General features: G+C 37.6%; 1 protein-coding gene across 6 annotated transcripts in view; it reads left to right on the top strand.

Moving 5' to 3' along the window:
• Positions 1-19763, top strand: part of LRRC49 (leucine rich repeat containing 49) — a 38442-nt gene that overhangs the window by 3993 nt on the left and 14686 nt on the right. For 2 of the 6 annotated variants that reach the window (XM_015872582.3, XM_015872581.3), the window contains 5 exons: positions 391-594; positions 1946-2012; positions 8190-8333; positions 9753-9814; positions 15248-15395. In XM_015872582.3, the coding sequence (XP_015728068.2) occupies positions 391-594; positions 1946-2012; positions 8190-8333; positions 9753-9814; positions 15248-15395 (625 nt within the window). Of the gene's footprint in view, positions 1-390; positions 595-1945; positions 2013-8189; positions 8334-9298; positions 9398-9535; positions 9668-9752; positions 9815-15247; positions 15396-18310; positions 18363-19763 lie in introns of those variants that run through there. The other 4 variants (XM_085515702.1, XM_015872583.3, XM_032446878.2 and 1 more) reach the window with 4 other exon arrangements.

Here is a 19763-nt window from a genome sequence, read left to right as displayed (position 1 = left end):
CAGTTCTGTAACGTAAATAAGCACATAGACATGGTGTGCTTTGAAATCTGACCTCAATAGGCTCCCTTATGTGGAGTCTGGGTAGCACATTGATGTGCTGCATCTGCTGAAATTGTGGTGTGGTCACAATGTTAATTCTTCAAGTAATTTCCATGTGATGAGGAAATCTCTGATTTGAAGGAGAGGCCTGAAGAAAATGTTGAAAGCACTTCTGCACTGTGTTTATATTTTTCTACATTGAGGAGTTACTTTCCTGTTCCGTAGTTGTCTAATTAGCAAGCCCCTTAATCAAGATAGTATCCTTTTCTCAGTTCAGTTGGAGTGGGTTAGTAAAAGGTTGATTGAAAATTAGTTACTTTCATAAGATGCTTTTTGTTGTTGTTGTTCCAGGCAGAAGCTGACAGTGTGCCCAGTTATTGATGGAGAAGACCACCTTCGCCTCTTGAATTTTCAGCATAACTTTATAACCCGGATCCAGAATATTTCCAACCTGCAGCACCTTGTTTTCTTAGATTTGTATGATAACCAGATAGAGGAAATAAGCGGGCTTTCAACTTTGAGATCCCTGAGAGTTCTTCTTTTGGGCAAGAACAGGTAAAATAATCAAACTAGCTTTAAGCGGCCTACTTTGTTACAGGGTAGTGTCTGTAATCCATCTTTGCATCTATTACAGGGTTTTCATATCGTCACATTGGCTGTGTTAAATGGTGGCTAATAATAGCAAGCTTTCTAATAAGACAAAAAATAGTCAGCTCAACAAAAAATGTAGATTGAGATGGGCTTTCCCAAGAGCCATCTGGCTCAGTCTCAGTGTGCTCTGTAACTTCACTGTGCCCAGGGGAAGGCAGGAATTAGACTTGCTAGCATGTGCTGTTTGTTGCCTTACCAGTTCATCTGCAGCTGCTGTGCTGGGCGTCCCCTCAGTTATTGGCTGTAGGAGAGCTGCAGCCAATCTGTCCCCAGCACTTCTCGACCTTCATCTTTCAGCTGTGTATGCTTCATTCACTTCAAAACATAAACCAATGGAGAGTGATCTTTTCCTTATCAGTAAAATGCTAGTTGGAGAATTTGGCTAACTTCTAATAGTACAGTTTTTTACTGGAGTGTTTGGCTTTTATAGGTGAAATCTCACCTCTAGCTGTTCATTTTGGTTATAGCAAATGTTTGGGTTGTGAGTTGATAACCTAAATTGCTATAAGGAATAATTTTCAAAAATTAGCTTCAGTAAGTTCTGTAAGGTTTGGAGACAGATAGGAGGAGATATACTTGCCATAAGTCGGGCAGAGTTGCTACAAGAAACTATTTTCTGCTGCTTCTATGCTTGATTTTTAGCTTTTGAAGCAAATGCATAATGCCTGTGATGTTTGATGTAACCAACCAGCAGATGGTGCTGCTGATGCTTCGGTATCCTAGGCCTGGCATCTGAGAAAATGGGACAGAACAAAAGGGTGTTGTCATGGTGAGATGATGAAGCTGTACAGGTGGAGAAGAAATGAGGCCAAATGCAGAGACCTGCCTTGTCTAGGAAGGGCCAGCAGGGCTGTCAGATTTGTTTTATTCTCAGTTCTTGTTAAATAAATAAATAAATACATTTTAAAACTCATCACTACAGTTTTGCTTTACACAGGTTGGGGAAGAATTTTTGTCAGTAATAGTATTTCTCACCTTTTGCATAGGTTGTATGTTGACTTTGTTTTCTAGTAGTGCACGGATTCTTTCCCCTTTCATCTTCCTGGAAGAGTGACAGTGCAGATTGCCACTATTGATGACTAGAGAGGAAAGTGGCAATTTAAGGCTTATTTTATCGTTTTTAGGAAGTTGAGAACTCTGCTTTTCTGTTCCTGTTGGTAGGCAGGAGCAGGCAGCTAAGTTTTGTATTAACTTGAAAATGGAAGGTGTTTTTAATCTAGTAAAAACAATTTCTGTCATTATTGAAATATTTCAGAATAAAGAAGATCTCAAATCTGGACAGCCTAAAAAATCTTGATGTTTTGGATCTTCATGGAAATCAGGTACAGTACAATAACTTGATTAATAAGTTATGTAGATAATGCATTTCCCGGTGTCCTTAGTCAAACTGTTGCTTTTTTAAAGGGAATTGCTGGCAAATCTTGCAGCGTCTGAGTTCCCAGAAATCACATAATGGTATCAGCTTGGTCCTCAGTGTAAGCTTTCTTAAACTTGGAGTGCTGTGCATTACAAAAGTTACAGGCTCTAATGCTGAGTAAGCTAAGCCTGGCAGCACTTGCTTGTGCCCATGGAGTAGTCATCTCATGTCAGTGGTTAAAACAGTCATAAAGTCGTAAAAGAATTTAAGTTCTCATTGGTCTTTGCATTGTTTCTTCTGTTGTTGATCTCATGAACCAAGATCACCTATGTACCTGGACAGGACTTGAATTCATATAAGAGAAAAACAGAATCAGTTCACACTCCTTGTATTGGCTTCTGAATGGACTTAAGTCACTCAGTGTCCTTTCAGCTTATTCAGTTTGAGACCGTGCAGCTATTTCTATTGGTGATGCTCAAAGCTTTAGCTCTGGAACATATGAGAGAAAGGTTATTAATGATCCTGTCAGAAACAGCACAGGGTGTATATAAGGGCAAGCCAGATAGAGTATTCTTCTGTAAAATAAATCTAAAACACGTGTGATACAAAGTGTTCTGTAATTGAGCTGTTTAACAACATATGGTTATTGTGACTATGTAAGACTGATGTGTGATTTTTATTATTTTTTTTTCCTGGATTCTTCTTCTGACAATTTTGACTTGTTATGGTTTCTGTGTGTGTGTTCTTTCTTATATCATTGCTTCACAGTGGGGAATTAAAGTGCAATAGGAAAAGAAAGAAAGGAGTTAGCACTGTAGTGAGTCACTGTTATATGTGATGCAGTAGCTTCATGGCTTCTGTGAATAGCACAATCAATCCAATAGTGCGGAGGCACAACGTAGTGTTTGTGTATTCTTCATGAGTGGACCACGTAAACTCTGCAACTTCTCATCCATTAAGGAATTATTTTCTGTTTCTTCCTAGCTAGTCAAGCTGTGATATCAATACTCTTTTCTCTTCTAGTTAGGTATAATGAAGATGTAAAGAAATACAGATTTCCTTAATGCTGTACAATGCTTGTGTCTTGGTTTTAAGTCTGGCTGTTGCTGTTTGTTTGTTTATTAATGAGTAGGTGGTCTTGTTATTTCATTGAGATTCTGGGGGCTTCGATTACACTTCATATCAGATTTCTGAAGAACCCACTTAATCTACAGAATTGGATTAGAGAACAAAGCAATTTCTACAGCAGATCAGTAGAATGAGAAGTGAAGTGTTGATGCATAGCTCAAAACAGTGGACTCCGATTGGTGTTCTGTTGACACCGTGCTCTCCCTCCAACATACAAGATTTTTTCCTTTGATTCTCTTGAGAGTAATGAGGACCAACAGTGCAGGAACAGCCCATCTTGCTTATCTGTCAGTATGAAAAATAATGGAAAGTATGATTTGTGTTATATTAACCAGGCATTTACACATCTGTTTCCTCGGATGGCTTGTGGCACTACGCTTTGCTCAGTTCTCACAGGAAGGTTAAAAATAAATCTGTTGTAAATGTGGTCTGTTTTACAATCAGAACCAGTCATGGACAGCAGTTTTCCTTTGTCAGAATGTTTTTCATTCCAGGTAGATCTGATGATGCTTCTATGATGTGTGTCGTGTTTTCTCACAGCTATGGGGAGGGAAGAAGATAGAGTGGCACTAGCAAAGAGCCACAGGTGTGTTGAAGAGGAGTGGCTGAGAGAGCTGAGATGGCCTTGTCTGGAAGAGAGACCACTCAGGGAGGCTCTGCTGCAGTGTGGAGGTATCTGCCAGGAGGGAGGTGCTAAGGTAGAGCCTGGCTTATCTCAGGGGTGCCAGCAAAGGGACAGGAGTCACTGAGCATGAACTGAAGTACAGGAAAGGTGTTCAGACTTATGAGGAGTGTTTCTGTCGTGGTGGCCAAGCACAGGAGCATGTTGCCCAGGCATTCTGTAGCGTCCCTATCCATGAGAGTGGTCTGAGGTTGGCAGCACATGGGGCTGTGGGCAGGGGCTGGACCAGGGGATCTGCAGAGATCCCTTGGACCTCAGCTGGTATTAAAATATATATATATATGTAATAATAACAACAACCTCAAAAAAAAAAAAAAAAAAAAAGAGGATTTACAAATATATGGTTAAAATGTCCCTCGTAAAGCCACAGAAAACCTCTCTGTTGAATGAGTGGAAAGTGCTGTGGGATTAAGCTGCAGGGCTCTGTATCAACACCCTATTACTGCGCTCACTGTGAAAGGCACTCAGTGTTTGGGATTAGGATAGAAGTGTTTCTGTGGTTTTGATGTATATAAATCCCATGCATTTGATGGAACTAGAAGCCAGTCTGTTGGTCTTTAGAGTGTGTCCTTGGCAGCGCGCTCCGATTGCTTCTATTAGTCTGTTCTGAAAGTGCTTGAAACTGTAGGTTGTTCACAGCATTTCAGTGTTGTTCATTTTTTTTGGTGTTTTTTAATGAGTATTTTGGTCAATTTTTTGAGGCATAACGTAGATGATCAATTTATATATATATATATTTAATAGTTTTAAAGTCTAGGTAGACACAATTTCATCTTGTTTATGGCGTAGTAACAGTTAAGAGCAAAGCTGCATTCCTGATTTATTCTTAGTCTCTCCTTCATTTTTTGGGTATAAGTCAATCCCATAGATGGAATGCAGATTGTGAAACTTCTAAGACTGCAACGTTTTCAAGAGATTGGAGGTGAGGAGAAACAGAGGAAAGTTTCTTGGAAAATACTTTGATTTATTTGGGTGCAGAATATTTTGGCTAATATGGTTTGGTCTGATCTCGGAGACTTTGCTGCTGCCAAGTGAGAAATTCAATGGGAACTGGATGTGCTTGAAAGCCACGAGATGTGGTATTCCACGATGCTTAATGCTGAACCTTTCTTCTTTTTTACTCAAATCAAGCCTTTAAATGCAGAAAATGCTCTCCTATAATGAAGATCCAAAATAAGGTTCTTATATTAAAAAAACAAGCGCAGTGCCTAATGTAATGCCTCTTTACAGAAAGGACAAAATGCCAATTCTCCTGTCACGTCATTCCTCTTTGCTTGTTTTTCTTCATGATTTTTGTAAGGCTTTTAATACTGCACAGCAAAAACTTGTAAGCAGACAAAGCAACTTCATGCCATCTGCTTTAATTTCTGTGTAGAATTTGCAGTTGTGTGATGACTATCACACTAATGCGAACACCGTGAACTTTATGATTCAGAGACTCTGCGTACAATTATGTGCAGTGTACGATTAAAACACTGCAATTTCTGTTTCATTTTTAAACAGACATTTGATTTCTAAATACTGTAGTTTCAAACTCAGTCTGAATGGTCTTTGGAAAGAGCACTGGTTGGTGGCCATCTTTTCTGTCAGAAAAATGTCAGAAAAATAGCAGAAATGTTACATGTTCTATATAAATGCCTTGAGAAAGAAAATTCTCAACTACAAAGTGCACTTTTTCAACATAGCACCACAATTAGCTGTGCACTTTTGCCAGCATGCTGTGCTTGTAAATATCTGCACCTGTGGAGGTGACCCACTGTCACTGCTGCTGAAATGCACCCACTGCCCCACTGTGCTCACATCCACTGCTTGGTCTCCATGAACCTTCAGCAAGCATCAATAAACCTCAATGAGTGCATTTTTTTTTCCCTCATGGAGGAATCCTGTTCCACCTCTTTGTTAAATCCACACTTCCATGTCAGATGGCATTCTGTCAGTCTGCCCCTCTGCTGACATCTGGTGCATGGCAACAACATGTAATGGAATACAGGTGGGAAAGTTCAGTTTCTACTGCTATGTTGCCATCATCTGCCTCTGACATGGTGGGCCAACATAGCAAAATAGGAAGCCTTACTTTCGGAGCAGCCCTTGCATCTTCCTTTAATGTGTATTTAATATAAAATTGTCTTTAAGATATATATGGCATATATATATTTTGCTGAAAGAAATATTGTCATCTTCTAAAAAGAGGTGGTATTGCTTGTTAGCTAATGCATAGAATGTAACAAAAGCTGATGGACTCACAGATGTGTGAGGGACAGAAAATAGGGAAGCAGAGACAGCCCTAGAGCTGAGCAGCATCTCTATAACTGTTGATGAAATCATTGTCCTAGAGGTAGTAATAAAATGCCAGGATTGATATTCTGCATTGTAACATGCTTTATTCCTGGCTCTAGAGACATCTGCAGGGGTCTGTGCTCTTCATGCTCACCATCTGCTCTTGGCTGTGCTTGTACAAATATTTCAGTCTAAATATATTGTTCTAGGCAATAGTGTCTCTGTCCCTTATCTTTAATGTTTTGTATCCTGCTCCCCTTTTTTCCTGCATGTCATATGCGTAAATAGAGCCTATGTGTTTGATTAGCAGTTGAATCAAAAAGGGACTTTAGTGCCATTTAGTTACTGTTTTTGCTATCTACTTTTCTGTACTTTTTATGGGGAGAATTGCCACAGTACTTTTTACAGCAGTATATTCAGGTCATACGTCATACAGTTAGATACCTATATACATGTGCTTTGTTTGTATGACTCTTATCCATGACATTGTGCCCCCAGACTGTTCAATACCAGCTGCCTTACATCTTCTCCCATTCCAGGAGTTGCAAGTTCTGGGAATTGACACAGCCAAAATTGTACTGGTCTATATCAGCAGAAAATTCGGTATCACTGGGGAGGTATATAACACTAGTCTCTGTGATGCTTGCTTACATCTAATTGCTGTTGGCAGTTTTGAGAAGGGGCAGCATGGCTGGGCATGGGGTGTTGCAGGGAGCTCCAGTGGTCCTGCGGGTGGAATAGGCCCTTGTGGGTATGGAAAGGGAATTTGTCATAGCTGTGAATCTGTAAAGCTGCTGAGATTTGGATGCATAGACATGTGCTGTAGAAGGCCAGTCTTTTCTACAGGAAAATGTGCTGTCTCCTTTCTGCTGTAGAATGTGGGTTAGATTAAGAACATGATACAAGTATCCCTCTATGCGATGGCAGTTGTTTATTATCTCCGTGATACTTTACTGTATGCGAATCCTACATAAATGTCTGGGTAAGTTCTGGAGAACAGTTTTCAGACCACTCTGAGAAACAAGTACCTGGATAGGGGTCGTGGAGTCCATCACTGAGAAATATGGACAGCAGGAAATAAAATGCCACATTATGTCAGAAGAACAATAATACCTTAGTAAAAAGATCTCCAGAGGTAACAATTAAATTTAAGAGGCAGCAGCTATTGTTATTCCCTTGATTATTGTTTCAATATCACATGTTATAATTCCTAATGCCTTATTTTAAACGTACAAATGTAGAGCAGCTGATTTCTCACTGTAGTTTAGTCTTGTTTGAACATTCCATTTTCTGATCACAGGTAGCTGAGAGTTGGCAAGGAATTGCTGGGAGCTTTTGAGCAAGTCTGCAATGTATCCTAATGAATGATGCTGCTGTTTTCTAATTGTTATTTGAGTACATCTCCCTGAGTCCAACAATTATTTGCTTGCAAAACTTCCTTGCAAGTTCCAGTGCAAGAATAATTTTGTTCTTCTCCAGAGGGTTTTGGCTACTTGCTCCTTACTCGTAGCAGCTTCTTGTCCTCTTGACCTGCCTGTAGAGCTTGTGTGTAGCTAGAGCTGTGGCTGCTGCTGGCTTTTTAAGTCATGAACCAAAATTAGTACAGATTTCTGTGATAATATGGAGGTACAGTGCCCTGTAAGTCCTGCAGTAAAAGTACTACCAGATTCCAATGTGTGCCTTGAGTGCCTTCTTGGTAAAATTTAGGATCAGCTGTGCACTTATTTCCCCACTTTGGCATACTATGATCCTAACAGTGGTTTCTTAATTACGTGTCTTAAAGGTTGCTGCCTTAGAACAATGCAGTTGAAATAACTGAACTTTGGATGGTAAGAAGGGAGTGTGGACTGGTATTAACTGCTGCTTGATTAGAAATATATTATTGATGTGAATACTAGTACTCAGTCTCCACCAGACTGTAGCTGGTGTTCACCTATTTATGGTTAGTAACATAAGCACATTATTAAGTTGCTTTTTTAATCTGTATGTTTTAAAGTGTGTGAACTACACGTATCTAGATAAAACACAGTATATGTGTTTATACCTCTTTCATAGATCGCTAAAATAGAAAACATCAACCATTTGAGTGAACTGAGAGTGTTAAACCTTGCCAGAAACCTTCTGTCCATTGTAGAAAATCTTAACGGACTGGATTCACTTACGGAGCTCAACCTTCGTCATAATCAAGTCTCTGCTATAGTAAGAAACAAAACATCTTTCTCTCTTCCTCCCCCTCTCACCTTTCCTTTGTTGCTTCCTTTCTTTCTGCCAGGAGTACATTATTACTGTAACTGAAAGCATGTCAGTGTTTCAAGTTTGTCAAATCTTAGATTATCCCATGCTCTTCTGCTTGTGTTATTTTCTTGCAATGCTTGATGTTACAATTTGAAGGTGGAAATAACAGTTCAGTTTTTGCTGCAATTTTGTGTGAGTGTTTTCACTTGTAGAATAAAAGTCTTGTTAGATCTTGATGGTTCTCCTTGACAAAAATATTCTGATCCTTTTTGGTTCTAACATATAAATTCAGAGACTCTTCCATACAAGTTTGTTTCTTGAAACAAATCTTAATTTCTGTAGCTCAGCTAAGCAGTGTTTCAGAAGATAATGTTCTATTCAGGGCTGTAATTTATTTGGTGTATAATTTAAAATGTAGATGTTGTTACCCTGGTTTAATTCCAATGGAATGATGTTTTGGTTGTGGGTGGTGGTTTGTGGGCTGTTTTTTTTTCCTTTGCTTTTTTGTTTTCTTTTTAATTGGATGGAATGCTACATAGCAATGTAGCAGATCAGGTAGGGGGAGGGAGAGCTGTAGATTTAATCTGTGGCTAGAATCAAGGTGATGAGCTCTGTGCCACTTCATTGTGCTGTGGGTAATGGTTTGATGTCCTCTGACGTGAGCTGAGTATGTACCTATAAGGAGACACACACTTAAAACTGATGGTTTGGTCTACAGTCTGGGTGGAACATGAATCACTGCAAACTGTGCTGTCTGGCCATTATGGATTTTTATTGCATAAATAAACTTCGATCATGCTTAATGTGTTTCCTCTTAGCAAAATTTGGAGCTATTTTAGGTTTTCTACAAAGTTCTATTGTACAGTACATTAAATTCATGATTACTCATTCTGAAAACATGTTCCTTTTTATATAAAATTGTAAAGGTTACAGAGTCCTTCAGATGATCCTTGTTTAGAGCAGCTACTGCTGCTCGGTAGTGCTGATTGCACTGCAGCATTGCACTTCAGCAACCTTGTTGCTGCATGGTCTGTTTCTTTTTTTTCTTTAAGCACTGTATTTATCCTGCTGCTTAAATGCTGAGACAGCACCTTGGCTCCTTTCCCAAAAGCTTGTTCAGAAACCAGCAGCAGCCTCATCCTCTTTCCTTTAATATCATTTGCTTTGCAAGTGATGCAGCTTGTTCTGCATAGTAGATATCTGCACTGAAACACTCCCTTGCAGTCTGCATTAGGGAGAAATGGATCTGCACATTCACCAGAAATCAATGTTGCAGCAAGGTTATAGTATATAGAAATGCAAGTATTTCATCAGGCAAATTAGAAAGGTTCAAAAGATGTTATCCTTCTGCTACTGAATTTCTGCTTCTGTCTTTTCTTCTAGAAAGATGTGGATACTTTGCCCCGTCTCCAGCGTCTGTTCCTCAGCTTCAACAATATATCTAGGTAAGGGGAATTAATATTTTGTTTCCTATAAGTAATTTGAAGCATCCTCTTAGAGCTGTATATCATTAAAATTTAAACTCTATGAATGCAGGTTGTGGATTTTATTTTTCCTGTCTAAGAGCATAATCAAGCCATTGTGCATTTGCTACTTTAAATGTAACTTATTTTAACCATTTGCATTTGAATGGGGATCCTACTTCAAAAGTTAGATTTTTTTTTTTAATTTGAAGATGAACATTTTCTTTCTGATGATGCTGAAAATTATAAATAGGTCTGTAATTATATCATTTTTACTGTTAAGCTATGTATCTGGTAAAGCAAGATCAGTGTGTTTATAGAGTTAAAACAAACTGCTGAGTCAGATTCTGCTCATGAGGATTAGGTAATATCATGCTTATGTTTTACTTGTCCCTATGGTAATCAGGTTTGAGGAATATATTCCTGATGATTTCTCTTTCAAATCAGAGGGCAGAAGCAGAATCACTGAACTTTCAAGGCAGTCTCTGTTGTTTCAAGTAACTTAGTGCTTTTCTGTATAAATAGAAAGTTAGTCTACAACATATTTCATATTCATGTCTTTCTGACGTCACATTTGTACTGGTGCCAATATTAAAATCAGCAGTGATAATAGTGTAGGCACATTTCTTCTGATCTTTATCTAAGTTAGGTATGTGCTTCTTCTTATCCCTTAATCATCACCAGCCTTCTTTGTTCCTTAGAATCAAATAATTTAAATTTAGACAGAGAAAGATGCCTCACATTCTAATGACTGAAAATAGCACACTATTCTTGCGGTACCCGTTTTCTCTGTAAAATGTTATACTCAATATGAGCTTTTATTGCAAAAGCTACTTGAATATTGTAATTTGACCTGCATTATGTTTTCTGTAGACAGTTCCAACCTACTTGTATGTGTTCTTCAGGCTTTTCAAGTAGCAATGCAGTGGATATCCCTCAGTACTCCTGGGGTTTAAGTATCTAAACAAAATTACAGATGAGCTTGTAGGAGCAGTTAGTATGTTATTCCCTTAATTGACCCCCCTATTTCGTTTTTTAGCTTGACATAGTGAAGAGAAAGGATTAGCAGTTTGCTTTGCTTATATAATTTCTGGCCTTGGAACATGCCTTTTGTTTCAGTTTTTCTGACAAATGTCTTAGCCTGGCAAGAACAATGAGGGGACTGCAGTATCTGGCTCCTGTGGCATGAGGGAGCATCACTGCAGTCAGTGGAATTTGTGTGCTTTATGTACTTGGTATATTTCACGTAGCTTTCTTACACTGCTGTTTGTGCAGTATTTTGCTGTTTGTGTGCATTCCTTGGCAAGATTTATTGAACTTTGTGTAATTGGCAGCTTACTTATTAATACTTTCTCACTTATTCACTGGGGTTTCAGCTGAACTGTTGATGGATCTGGTGTTAGTTTTCACTTTTTAAGCTGGAGAGAATTAATTCAAATATTTGTGCAAGTATCTATTTAGGTTTAAGTTGTAGTTACATTAGGTATAAAAATAAAATCTTATTGTCAGACAGACTACTGTAATATCTATTCACATATGTGGGTAGCTAGGTGAATAAATGTATCTGTTTAACTCTTTAACAGTCTCAACAAAAACACATATCTAGGTCTACATATCTGTATATGTATATGTATGTATATATATATCGCTTGTTGCTTTTGTGTGTTGTTTTTTTTTTTTTTTTTGTGCGTGTTTAAAAAAAAACAAAACAAAAACATTTGATTGGATTCAGCAGTTCTGGAAGTTTAAAACAAACAAACAAAAAAAAAAAACCAGAAAAAAAACTCAAAAAAAACCCTCTTCAATTCTTCATTTTAAAATACATTGTAGATGTATCTCCTCACAGGAAAAATGATTAAATATAAGATTATGTTCTTGACCCATCTGTGATTACGATACTTAATACTGTTAAAATGACTGAAAGTAAAAGCAGCCATAATAGTAGTGAATTGCTGTGCAACCTCTGAACCTTACTACAACCCTTTTAAACACTTTTGAGTATTTTTTCTCTTATTTACCTGGGCTTATGATGTGCCATATGGTAATTCTAAAAATGTATTTTCTAGGAACAGCTGTGCTTAAACAACTGACTCTTGTTTTAGACAATCAGTTATACAGAAACTCTAATTGACTTATCCATAGATGTGTAAAGAACCTCCAAGTGGAAACCATTTATTAATTGTGGGAACAAAATAAGTATCTTCACTGTTGAAGTGTTCTCCGGGTCAGTGTGATGTTGGTTTCTAAATCTAATGAAGTATTTAGTATGGCCACACAGGAAAACAGGACAACAGCTCAAAGAACATATAATTTATTTCTTCAGTTGATTGCTTAATTGGAAACCTGAGCGAAGGTCTGTTCTTAACTTAACCAAAACAGGAAAAAATTACTTTACTCAGTGAAATGGAGAACATTGAATCGAATGAAAACATTATAAATACATTGTTAAATATTTGAATGAAAGCAATACAACAAGAATGAAAGGTTGGCTGTGGTAACATCTGTTTTCATCAGTAGTGTAGTGATTAGAAACATGGAAAAGGCTGGGTTTTCTACTTTGAATGTTTTTTGAATGTTCAGTTCCATCTTAGGTGTTCTCTCATACTAGAGCATGGGTGCTGGGTAGGAAGTCTGCTTTCTCCAGAGTTCTTTGCAGAATGTACTTTATCATCGACGCATCACTGATAGAAATGTACAGGGAAGGAGCAGCTGTCTTCCCCAATATGCAGACTGTATTAGAAGACAAGTGCTGCTTTGTCCTGTTTGCACCTACTAAATGTATAAATAGCAATGCATACATTGGTGGAGATTGAGCATACACCACTCCAGAATGCTGTGCTGCTTAGTCCAAGCCAAATTTTTGTATAAGGTTAGAAAAAGTGTTTTTTTCTGTTTTATTGGCACTGAAACTGCCATTTTAGCAGAGGTAAATTAATTTGGGAAGAAAGAAGGAAAGAGGAATGGTGGTGGTTGGGTGGGACTTGAGGAGACTTTTGGGGAAAGGAGCAGACGTTCAACTCAGGGAGATGGTTGACTGAATTGGTCTGGAATGGCATCATCCACAGCTGTTTTGTGTTCCTTGAGCAGGTCACAGACTCATTTACTGTGAACAGAGGCTGGAGAGAGCACTGCCAGCAGCCTCTCATTCCCACAGAGTGGTCACCATTTGACACTGTCTGCATGCTGGGAAGCAGACAGATGTTCAGTACTGAAGTGAATAAGTCACTTGGCATTAAGGCTTCATGTACTTTTGGATTGGGCTTCCAGTGCACTAAGTACAGCATATCAAGTTTTTGAAGTTGAATTCCTGACGCTCTAGTTTTGTCATTTGTGCTTACAAAGATATAGAAAGGTACATCTTTTGCACAACTGTTTTGCTCTAAAATCAAGCTGCTAATTAAGGGAGCTAAGAGCAAGATGAAGCAAGCATGTCTTTTTTAGCTGCTGAATGAATGTTCAGGTGTGCTGAGAAATTCAAAGCACAGCAGTATTTTCAAGTGGAAGGTTTAAAAATCACTAACAAACTTTCAACTTTTCTGTTGTTTCCTGAAGATACTGGGTTTGCTGAAGAGCATGTGTGATGGCAGAAGTACAGCCTGGTTAAATGTATAGTAGGCAGTGCTTGGAGCAGAACATTTTAATAGATACTATTAAATTATTTGAAACTTATTTTGAAGAGCAATGTGTATTCATATTTAAGACAGTTTGTCAAGCAAAATCAATGGGAATTCACTTCTTTTTCTAAAATGTTTGAGTTTGCTTTTCTCTCTAATGTGTTGTGTCAGTTGGGAAAATCGCCATCTAGCTTTCAGGTATATTGAATAAGTGAAAAAATGTGCTTAACCAAGCTTCTTTATGGAAAGGAAACCAGATTGCAAACAGAAACTGATAATAAACGTGTCTTTTAAACCCTGGATACAGAACACTCAGTTGTTCAGAGATGCCTTCTTTGGGACCTGTGCACAGCTCATTTGTCAGTGTTTTCCTCTTCAGTCTGTTTTTTTCTCTGCTGCATCCTTGAAGTAATATGGAAGTCACTTGCATGCTTTACTGTCTTTGTTTTTTTTTTAATTGGTGGCTATTGAAATACTTAATGAGTTGATTATTTTATAATATACTCCTTTTAGCTTGTGTGGATGTCCAGATCCTTCAAACATCCAGGCCTTTTCTCAGCAACTTGGGACTGACTGCTATTTAGTTGTTGGGAGGATTTTTTTGTTTCCATGCAAACAGAAAAAATATCTCTGAAAGTTTCTGGTGATTAGGCAGGATATCTCACTTTAAATCTGTCACTCTGGTAAATCTAAAGCTTTTAGTGACTGGACTTAAGTGCTCAGCAAATTGTTGTCTGGGTGGTGTTCTTGGAAAGTTGAGTAATACCAATGATAGTTGACATTTTCTTTAAACTGCAGTATTTACAGTATTTGTATTGCATGTGAGTTGTACATTCAGGGCATTCCTAAGGTTTGATGTCCTTCCAAGTATTAGTGCCACCTTCCAAGTATTTCCTGCCAACAGGAGAGGTAAGAACCGTATCCAGTTGATGCAGTCAGTAAGGTCACTCTATTTAAAAAGTACAAATATTTGAACACTGATTCTCTGTTTTCCAGTTCAGAAATGGTTTCTTTTTTCAGAACTTTCGTTATCTAGTAAAATGATCTTTTTTTTTTTTCTGTATATTTTGGTGTGATCATCGTTTCATCATTTTTAGATTTAAGCTTTGTGTTCAAGTGTTCCAAGTCCAATTATTTCATATTTTCCATTTTAACCTACTTGATTTTGTAGCAGAGACACAACAATCATGGGCCGAACTGCGTAAGGATATACAAATATTTATATTTATCCACTGTAATCAGTTTTCTGGAAGTTTTTGGGTATTTGTGCTTACTCTTAGGAGTGTTTGGTTTCTTTTGAAATTGAAGTAATTCTCTGTTTAAGAACACTGTTTATTTGGGTCAGCTGCTTTTTTTTGCACCTTTCATCTTTAATAAAAGGAACAAGATAGGGGCTGTACATGTCTAAATACATTTTATACAGGCCGGTTATTTTTGTCAGGAAACTGTATGTAGCTTAGAGAGCCAACCTGCTGGTGTTTGTAGACTGGACTCAGAACAGTATTTTAAAGATAAGATGCTTTTACAGCTTTCCTTTCAATATTTAATGATGTCACAAACACCCAGGATCATTCTGGGATTTTTGTACTTGTCTTTTTTCTTGCATTTTGTGTTGTCTTCGTGCTGGTTTTGATGGCTAATATATGTGTGACTTTTCATAGGCATCCTATTTTACTGGTGTTTTTTTCTTTCTGAGTACAGGTAGAAATGAATATTGATTCTATCCTTAAGAAGTAAAATCTTCCATCTCTTAATTATTCATACTCTGTGGCATTAAAACTTTAAACTTTTTTGGTTACAGTTTTGAGGATATTCTGTGCCTTGCTGATTCCTCATCTTTGTCAGATATCACCCTTGATGGCAATCCAATAGCTCAGGAGACATGGTACAAACACACTGTTCTCCATCATATGATGCAGCTCCGACAGCTAGATATGAAGAGAATCACAGTAAGAAATTTATGTTTTCATCAAACTTACTAGTTTCTTAAATTTAGGAGTAAAATGTAGGGCTTTGTGTGTATATGTAGGGGAAAAAAACAGTAATTTAGTGGTTTCACTAATTCACTGTTCAATTTAATTGAATGGTATGTAAACATTCTGATATTTAAGATTCCTTTTCATTTTGTGCTGTACTATGTAAGGGCCTGCTTCTTCATTTCATTTATAACATGTTTAAAATAAACTTTTAAACTTGTCATTAGTAGATGCTGTGTGACCAGTTGTCAAGTAACATGAGAAACTGCGAAGCATTCTGTTAGAACTCTCTTAGTGTAGTCTTTATGGGTTTGATGTATAGTTGAAAAATATTCCTTTCAATGAAAACAGTGTTCTGTTTACACTAAAACTGGCATCATTTATATTCTTTCATCTAAAAATTCCACTTAGTCTGCCATTCCAAGGAAATGCAGTGATCACACCGTGTATCTGTTTTTCTCCTTTCTGTGCCCAACCTACTCTCTCCCCTTTCATTTCTGAATCTGTTGGTAAAATTAAAGTAACCTTGATAAAGGGACTGAGGACATGAAGCTAAGTTCCTTTAGACCTCTTGAAAATACGCAGTGAGGTAGAGGATGAAGGGAAATCACTGCATGGGGCTTACCATTAAGACATCCCGTTTGTTTCTTAGTGTAAGAATACTCACGCTAATTCTTCTTTGTCTGGTTAAAAGAGAAATGTAACCACAACCTTCTTATAATATAAACCCAAACATCAAGACCGTGACACTAAGGGACATGGTTTAGTTCACTGACCTTGGGAGGTCAGGTTAGTGGTTGGATGTGATGATCTTGCTGGTCTTTTCCAATCCAAATGAGTCTATAAATCTGTAACAAATGTAACCTGCTTAACAAGCAGTGGTATTGGCATTAACTTTTTTTTTACCAGGTGCTGATATATATACCTTATTTTAAATGCTCATTTGCTTTGTATAACTGCATTAAAAATTGTGGCTATTGTTTTACCATACATCCTCTTGTACTGTAGCCAGTATACTGCAAATATGAAATAGAACCAATTATGATGTAAAGTAAAACATGTATGTGGACAACGTGAATTCTAAAAATGAACTGCTTTGGGATATTTGAGTTTTACTACCAGTATCTAAACTACTTTCCCCTCCCCCAGGAGTTTGTTCAGTAGGTTTCTTGCCTTCTGTGAATTTATACTGTATAGTAGCTGATTGCTTTGCTTTTTAAAACAGTGCTTTCTCAGTGTTATTTCAGAAACTTGAGTCAAATAAAGAAATGCCTTTTTTCTTCTACTTGAGAAGAGAAAGATTGTGATAGAAGTCATTGATGGCAAACCTGTAGGAAAAGCTCTAATCCCTTTGTAGACTGTATAGGATCCATATGGGAAAAGGCTATTAGAAATGCACAGTCTTGGGAAAAACTTAATCTGAGTTCACACCTTGTTAAACATAAGAGGATCAACCCACAAGACAAAAAGCCGTAGAAAACCAGGCTTCAGCAGTTGTGTTGCTCATAAAATCACTTGTAAAAAAAAGTGTGGTTTGCATCCTTTTTATTTGCCTTCTGGATTTTGAGCCTCAAGAAAATGTTTTAAAATCTTTTCTCAATATAGATGGTGCTGTAAGTTTTTCCAAAAAAAAACCCCAAAACCTGTGCTGCCCAGATAATCATAGGACTTTTAATCATAGAATCTTTTTTATTATCGTTTCTAAAGAAAAATAACTAGTGTGATATTTGTGGTTAAATTAGACAATTGGCAATGCCAAACCCAGTTATTCTGTCTAGCAATACAACATGCAGTTGCCGTTGGCTGTAGGGTTAAATGTACCCTGGTGGGAGAGCAGGCACACAGTATTGGGTATATGATTTTTCTCACTTAATTAGTATACTTAAGGTAATACATTCATAGGATCTTTCATTCATTAGCCTGAAGTGCATCCAGACTGTTTTGGACTTAAATATTGCTTTTTCTTGCACAGAACTGAGAGCTGGACCAGGGTGTTCGGTCTAAGTATTCTTCCCTAACTGTTTCAGAAGTTGGTTCTACTCAAGAAATGGGGATTACACAATTCTTATTCTTCTTTTATCTTTCCTTTTGCTTGCTGGCTTCACTGGGGCAAGAAAATCATTTTTAAAAAGAATAAAACATAAAGGATATTTTCAAAAGCTTGTAAGAGGCTTTGAAGCTGGCTTTTAAGAGAACATTCTCTCTTTAGTGCCAGGCATTTTCCATAGAATCCTCTGTAAAAAGAGGACATTTGAGGAATTCTGGAGGCAGCAGCCTTAGGAGACTGCTGGGAAACATAGCTGCTGCAAATATCAGATTCTCTGGAATAGCAACTAGTTGTGCTAGTATTTCTTATATTGGAGCAGAATTGCTTTAATTCAGGGAATTCTATCATATTATGACAACTTATGAATCATTTTCCCGTGAGGAAATTGGTGTTTGCTCAAGCTATCTCATTACTAAGCAGTTTGGAAAACAAATTTTCAGCTCTTAAATCAGTGAGGCGCAGACCCAAGAAATCATTGATAGTGATGTCAATGGAACTTAGCTGCCTGTACCTATATATGTATATAGGTGTGTTCGTGTATATATATATATGTGTGTGTGTATGTATGTATGTATATGTATGTATGTGTATATACAGCTATATATACAGCTACAGTGTATGTATAATGAGAAGTTTGGCCCGAATCCGTGTCACTGTTAGGGTGGAGCTAATGGGCAGCAGGGGGAGCTATCGCCATGACCAAGCTCCAGGCAATTATGTTGCAGGGTAATTGCTTTTTAATACGTTTTCTTCTTTTTGGCGTTCTGTCACTGCTGTAGCTTCACGCTGAAAATGTAAATCTGTATCCTCAGAAATCTCATTAATGCCTTATGTGTTTCAGAAAGCAAAACTTCTGCTGGGTGTGTGTGTGAAGATGACTCCCTAGCCATTTAGTAAGTGGAGATTTAATAAATGGTGGTGGCAATTGCATTACAAACTCTGTTTGTAATGATTTGGCACTTTCACCTTCTAGAAAAACATCCCCCCAACATGGAGCTTAGAGATTTGGTTTCTTCCCTGGTCATAGAATTAACAGGCTCCTTCATGTGATGACATTTTCTTTCCTGGCAGGCTACTGCAGTAGGAACCTTGACTTCTTCCACAGATGCCCAGCATGCTTGTCTGAACCCTCCAGCTGGGATTTAAGTTTTTCTAAGGTGTACTGGAAATTCTCTATCAGTAGTGGGTCCTGACAATCTGGAATTAGAATTTAGGAAAGACTGCAAAAGGATACTTGGCAAGTTTTGGAGGATGACAGAGCTGTCAGCAGCTCTTTAACTATTTAAAGATTCATTATTGTTAGCCTAACAATTTCTTTTGAACACACAAAAAGAGAAGATGCAGGAGATAGGATTTAAAATAGCTTTAGTTCATCTGGCAACTATCAAAAAGACACAAAGTTATGGATGAAAGCAGCTGAATAATGAGGGGAAACAAAGGGAAGTGGAGAAGGAAAGAATTTCCAAAGATCTGGAGCTAAAAGGGAAGAGTGGGTGATAATGAAACTGAATTGTAGCAGGGTTATTAAAGGCTTTGTTTTATAGCTGAGTTTTGTTTGTTCTTCAGTGTGTTTTTTCAAGATTGATTGCATGTGTTCTGTAAGATTAATCAAGAAATGTATATAGACTTGACTTGTATAAGAAGTAGATTTGGCCTTTGAACTTCATTCAGATGTTTTTTCCATCATTCTACTTCTATAAATACTAAGGAAGAACTAGTTGTTTGAGGAGGTTGGTTTGTATTTCTTTTTTTGTGTTATTTGTTGTTTGTTTTATTTCAGCTCACTTGTTTTGTACAATTGTATAATAGATGTAGTGCTTTTTAAATGTCTCAAATTATGATGAACTCTTGATAAAGAAAAAAAATCTGACTCCAGTTAAAACAGCATTTGCATTTGTTCATCTCAGTACAAAGAATGAGGCTTGGTAAAGTACTGGACAGACTTGAATGTGGGCAACAGGCCTTCGTGGCTGGCAGATAGTGTCATAAAATATGGATTTGATGCTAAATTAAGGGAAGTCGTTGGGATAGAAGATAGGGTGGAAAGGGACATTTGTGGAAGCTGCAAGAACTGTATTGGAAAAGTTGGTGGATGTTTGTCTTAACCTGAAGTTGTTTTGAAAGGTGGTGAAATCATGAAGCACATTTTTTACAGATTAGTGCCACTTTTTTATGCAGCTTTCACCTTCTCCTGTGCTAAAGGTAATAGTAGTTCAGGTAATTTCAAGCTGAGCATATGATGACTGGCCAGCTGCTTCCTGCCAATTAGGATGGATAATTCCTGCTCCCTCTCT

This window comes from Coturnix japonica, chromosome 14 (assembly GCF_054131305.1).
Source record: "Coturnix japonica strain WE chromosome 14, WE-NBRP24, whole genome shotgun sequence".
Classification (NCBI taxonomy): Eukaryota; Metazoa; Chordata; class Aves; order Galliformes; family Phasianidae; genus Coturnix; species Coturnix japonica.
The sequence above is the reverse complement of the archived record's forward strand: the minus strand, read 5'-3'. Positions and strand labels throughout refer to the sequence as shown.